Here is a 6,226-nt window from a genome sequence, read left to right on the forward strand (position 1 = left end):
AGTTTGAGAAAGAAAAATGTGACAGACAGACGGACGGACTAAACAATAAACCCGAACTTGCTTTAGAAAATGTGGGTATAGCAATCGAGAAAGGTTTATTACTGTCACGGCATGGGTAAATGTGCACGTCGAATTATACCCAGCGCAAAGCTGTTAGAACGGTATAATGAGTTATATGTAACAAATTCTAGGTCTGATTAGGTCACGATTGCAAAATATATTTCGATTATATCAAAGCTGATTAACTGCAGAACTGTAGCCCTGTCTTTCTGCAGTTAAAACTGATATGTGTTAAAAGATATCGATATAAACGATGCTCACATCAAAACGTATAAAATACTAAAGTCGCAGCACGGAGAAAAACCAATAATAAAAAAAAAACCATGCACACCATAAACATCTAACTTTTAATCAATAAATAATTTCAATGGGATCGATTGCAAAATCTAAAGTGAAATAGAAAAAAGAAATGAACTTCTATATTATCCTAACCAATTGTCATAAATGTTTGGATTAGTTTAAGCGTAAAGTTTTCGGTGTCACTACAGCAGTAAACACACGTGTGTAATACGATTGAGAAAATGATATGAAGAATGATAAAGTAGATACTTACTAGTATTGTTTAAATTCATAAAATAATCAACACTTATATTTACATCCGTTAGTCAGAATACATAACACTTGTTCAAGGATTTGTCAGTCATAGCAACAAATTAAACCATCCTATGTTTATTGTACATTTAGTTCCTTTTGTGGGGAAATCACGTCTTATGTTTTGGTCACAAGAGGATGAGTCAATTTATCAACTCTGAAGTGTAGTACGCGGGATGTCATTAGAGAGGTGACCGATATACACAGCACCCTTCAGTATAGCTAATCCTGCATCTTCTGGCACTAGAACAGTTTTCTGTTTGAAGTTCTTTTTAATCGCATCCTGGACCAGAAGACATTCTGAGAATCCTCCGACCATAACGATGGTGTCTACATCTCTACCAACGTCCTCTTCGAACACCTCGTCAATATGTTTGACAATGCTGTCAATAGTTTTCTTGAAAAATCCCCGAAAATATTCGTTTTCCCATTTAAGTTTTCCTGCAGCGTATTTCACGTCATTTCTATGCTTTTCGTGTTTATCAATGACATCTTTGAAATCTTTGACACCATTTGATTTTGCGCATAACTTCAAAAGGGCTTGTGGTATAGTCACGTTTGTTATCCCATCCTTATCGGGTTTTATAGTTCTTTTCTTTGTTTCAAAAGTTCTCATAATTTCAAGATAATCTTCCATGCTTTCTTTCTTAAAATCTTCCATAACCTTTTCTCCCATTAATTCTGTCATAAATTTCATAAAGACATCATCCACAGATTTTCCTCCCCATGGTCCTCCACTTGCCGGAATAATTTTTTCCAAATTACTGTCTACGCTCTTCTGATGCACCATGATATCTGCTGTTACACCTGTAAATGAATTTTGGTATATACATGTACATATAGTAATTTTTATTTTTTAGTAAGGCATTCAACCTGTGATCGCTTGTCTCAACAGAGTAGACAACAGACTGATTGAAACACCCTTATAGAATTAAGGTGGATCTTTACACCAAAAATGTTATATAATGATGACTTGTTAGGGTGGTTTGATCTAGCTCATGTGACTTATCAATATTAATGGTTGAAAGTGGAAATACTGTATCAATTTCAACTCAATATAGTTAGATTTAATTATTAACTGATGAAAATGTGTGTGTTGCCACATTTTTAAAGATGTCAGATATACAACAAGAGCCCCACAGGCCTTAGCGGTCACCTGAATACTAAGTGAAAAAGTATCACTACTTCCATGGGCTATGAAATCTAGAAAAACTTTCCTGTTCTGAATATCTAAGCTAAATTCTAATGTTCAGCAACAGTATAAAACAAGATGTGTTTTTAAAACTTCAATGCCTTCAAAAGTGCAGACACTGATGAAAGTCTTTAAATAGTAGGTGTATTAACATTAAAACATCAAAAGATATGACTAATTTGGACTCATCCTAAAATCATAACCCTGGGTTTTGATTGAAATTCACCATTTTTTGTACATCCTTTTTTGCTATTCCTAAGTATGCATTTAGATTTTATACAGTACCAGCAAACTTACACATCAATTCTATATACTAAGTTTGGCCCCATCCTGGGGTCAGAACCCTTACTCTGGGGATCATCAAATTTACAATTTTGGTAAAAAAAAAACTACCTGCTCTATCCATTTAGTTTCAATTTAGTATCAATAGCACTAAAGAAGATGTTATTTAAGTGTTTTACACATAAACACTATATAACAAGTTTGGCCCCACCCTGGGATCAAAACCCCTACCCCGGGGATCATGAAATTTACAATTTTGGTAGAGGCCTTTCCTGCTCTCTATCACCATGCATTTAGTTTTTCTTATACGTGTGCAATTTTTTAGATGTTTGAAAATTGGTCAATTTGGGGCAGCTTTTGCCCCACCCTTAAGGTCCCAGGGGTGCAGGAATCATGAAATTTACAATTTATGTCCCCCTTGTTCCAAAGATGCTTCATAACAGAGATGAAAAGAATTGGAATGATAGTTAACAAGAAGTAAAAAATGTCTTTTGTTCACACATTTGATAACTGACCATTTTGGCCCCACGCTGATACCAAAACCCCTACCCCTTGGGATCATCAAATTTACAATTTTGGTAAAAGACTACCTGCTCTTTCTACATATTTATTTAGTTTCAATATAGTATCAACAGCACTAAAGAAGATGTTATTTAAGTGTTTTACACATAAACACTATATAACAAGTTTGGCCCCGCCCTGTGGTCAGAACCCCTACCCCGGGGCTCATGAAATTTACAATTTTGGTAGAGGCCTTCTTGCTCTCCATCACCATGCACTTAGTTTTTCTTACATGTGTGCGGTTCCTAAGAACATTTTTAAAAATTGGTCAATTTTGGGCAGTTCCAGGGGTGCTGGAGACCTGACATTTACAATTTATGTCCCCCTTGTCCCAAAGATGCTTCATACCAAATTTAAAAAGAATTGGATTGGTATGAAGAAGTTAAAAATGTTCAATTGTTAACGCCTGACGGACGACAACCGATTGCAATAGGTCACCTGAGTTTACTCGGGTGATTTAAAAACAGAAGTATATGTTATCATAAGAAAATCACATACTTTCGTTATACAAAATAATTAAATTAGATAAAAACATGTTTTATAAAATTACAAATTTTAAATGTCAACAGTTTTTCTAAAAACTGCTAATTCAAAAATGTGGATATCGGGGGAAAATCATGTATATTAAAACATTTTTGTTATGCAATCCTTTGTCTTTTTAGGCTTCTATATAGAAGAAAGTCCACTTTTAGTGAAAAGGTTACCTGTAGGTGTCCAATAAGTTGACAATTGGTGTCCATTATTTTTAAGAAAGGACAGATACTGTCCGTTCTTAAAAATAATGGACAGTAATTGTCAACTTATTGGGCAGTGCCAGGTAAACCCAATAACTTATTAGACGTCTACAGGTAGGCTGAAAATAAGAGAAAGACAATACATTTGTGAAAGAGATACAAATTTAATTTTAAATTCCCTACAAGTAAGAATCAACACAGATATCGGAAAAATCACTGAAACACTTAAAACGATATTTCCCATTAATAGAATTCTCTGCTCCAACTTTAGGATTCACAATTTTTTTAAAATTCCATTGGCCTTTGATGTATCGCATCGAAACTTGAATTTAAAAGAAATATTTCCATGTTGTATTTAAATTTCGCTAGATCAAGAGGCACATTCCGAAACTTCTTCACAACGCTTTTTAAAAAAATGTTTTCTTTATTAGCATATCCTGATTCTGAATTATTTTTTCCCCGCTTTCCTGAATCATTTCATTTCATTTCACGAGATGGGCTTATTGTTTTTGGGTTTTTTCCCTTTTGGCTGGCGTTAATCATTTCCTCATCCTAATATTTGAAAACTAAATGCTTTCCAGAACAAATTTGGCTCCAAAACTTTCTCACTCTCCATATCCAGAATATAACACTCATTAAGATAATATTCGCAGTACTTTCATTGAAAAATCCTTAAATTTTGATTGTGCAATGAAAATGCTCTCCCCATCAGAGGACGACATGTTTATATGGTTCAGTGCTACAGAGTGAGTGAATATAAAACCTGCAGAACAAGATTAGTTACCTGACACTGTCCAATAAGTGAACAAAAGAAACAGACCTCCACTCAAGACTGGTTATATTGTCAGACCATTCAAAAATAGCTTTATTCATAATTATCATTGTCAATTGGTTTACCTGAGCCTGTCCATTCTTAGAACAAAAGATGTAATTTTTTAAGTAGGATATTAGCCTCAAACTGTCCATTCTGTGAGAGAAAGAACTGATCTCGGCTCTACGGGCCTCGGTCAGTTCTTTCTCTCACAGAATGGACAGTTTTTGGCTTATATCCTTTACATAGACATACAGTAGAAGAAATACCAGCATAGGAGTTATTGCCCTAGACAACATTTTTAAAATTATAAATAATTGACTATCTATGAAAAACATAAACTTTTTCAGTATCAATAGTTTACCAAAAATTTTTAAGATAAATTTCTATCATGCACAAAGATTTTAAAATTTGATAAAGATTTTTAGTAATTCGTCCGTCGTCGTGCGACGTGCGTCGTGACTAAACAATTGAACATTTTTAACTTCTTCTGGATAACTACTATTCCAATTCTTTTCAAATTTGGTATGAAGCATCTTTGGGCCAAGGGGGACATAAATTGTAAATTTCAGCACTCCTGGGGCCCTAGGGACGGGGCAAAACCTGCCCAAAATTTACCATTTTTCAAAAATCTTCTTTTCCAAGAACCACACACGTGTAAGAAAAACTAAATACTTATTGATGTAGAGCAGGAGGGCCTCTACTAAAATTGTAAATTTCACGATCCCCGGGGTAGGGGTTCTGACCCCAGGGTGGGGCCAAACTTGTTATATAGTGTTTATGTGCAAAACACTTAAATAACATCTTCATTAGTGCTATTGATATTAAATTGAAACTAAATAAATATTTTGAAAAAGCAGGTATTCCTTTACCAAAATTGTAAATTTGATGAACCCAGGGGTAGGTGTTTTGGTACTAGCGTGGGGCCAAAATGGTCAGTTATTAAATGTGTGAACAATAGACATTTTTAACTTCTTGATAACTATCATTCCAATTCTTTTCAAATTTGGTATGAAGCATCTTAGGAACAAGGAGGACATAAATTGTAAATTTCGGGATTCCTGCACCCTCGGGGCCTAAGGTGCGATACAAAAACTGCCCAACATGGACCAATTTTTCATAAATCTTCTAAAGAACCGCACGTTTAAGAGAAACGAAATGCATAGTGATGTAGAGCAGGAAAGCCTATAGCAAAATTGTAAATTTCATGATCCCCAGAGTAGGGGTTCTGACCCCAGGGAGGGGCCAAACTTACTAATTTAGTGTTTATATATGTGTAAAACACTTAAATAACATCTTGTTTTGTGTTATTGATATTGAATTGAAACTCAAGGGATATTTAGAGAAAAAAACCAGGTAGTCCTTTACCAATATTGTGAATTTCATGATCCCCGGGGTAGGGATTCTGAGCCCAGGGTGGGACCAAACTTAGTATATATTATCTATGTGTAAGTTTACTGATACTGTAAAAAAAAATCTAAATGCATACTTAGGAATAGCAGAAAAGAATGTAAAAAAAATAAATGGTGAATTTGACAACCCATGGGTTCAAATTAGTCATATTTTTTAATGTTTTAATTGTATTATGTAAAGCCTTTCATCCGTGTGTGCACTTTTGAGGGCATTGAAGTTTTAAGAACACATCTTGTTTTATACTGTTGCTGAACATTAGAATTTAGCTTAGACTTTAACAACGTGGAATTAAACCAACTTACAGTATTCAAAACAGGAATTTTTTTTCTAGATTTCATAGCCCTTGGGAGTAGTGATGCTTTTTCTCTAGTACTCGGGTGAAGATAAGGCCCGAGGGTCTCTAATTGCAAAAACCTATGACATCAAATGAGGATCGATCAACCGTAAAACATTTCTTAAGAAGTATGATTTCAGCGATACAAGCCCTCACTTATTTTTAATGATTTCTTTTGTGCTTTTTCCAGAATGATAAAATGGTGTGTTGTTTGCAGTTTGCTCTGATTGATGCATGATAAGAATATA

The 6,226-nt window shown here is 34.5% G+C and overlaps 1 protein-coding gene across 2 annotated transcripts in view; it reads right to left on the reverse strand.

The window, feature by feature from the left end:
- Window positions 1–395: 395 nt before the first annotated feature.
- The window catches only part of LOC130046467 (heat shock 70 kDa protein 12A-like), a 26,900-nt gene continuing 21,069 nt past the window's right edge, over window positions 396–6,226 (reverse strand). For both annotated transcript variants that reach the window (XM_056156681.1, XM_056156682.1), the window contains one exon: window positions 396–1,458. In XM_056156681.1, the coding sequence (XP_056012656.1) occupies window positions 803–1,458 (656 nt within the window). In that variant the 3' untranslated portion in view covers window positions 396–802. The remainder of the gene's footprint in view (window positions 1,459–6,226) is intronic.

The sequence above is a fragment of the Ostrea edulis genome, chromosome 2 (assembly GCF_947568905.1).
Source record: "Ostrea edulis chromosome 2, xbOstEdul1.1, whole genome shotgun sequence".
NCBI classification, from domain to species: Eukaryota; Metazoa; Mollusca; class Bivalvia; order Ostreida; family Ostreidae; genus Ostrea; species Ostrea edulis.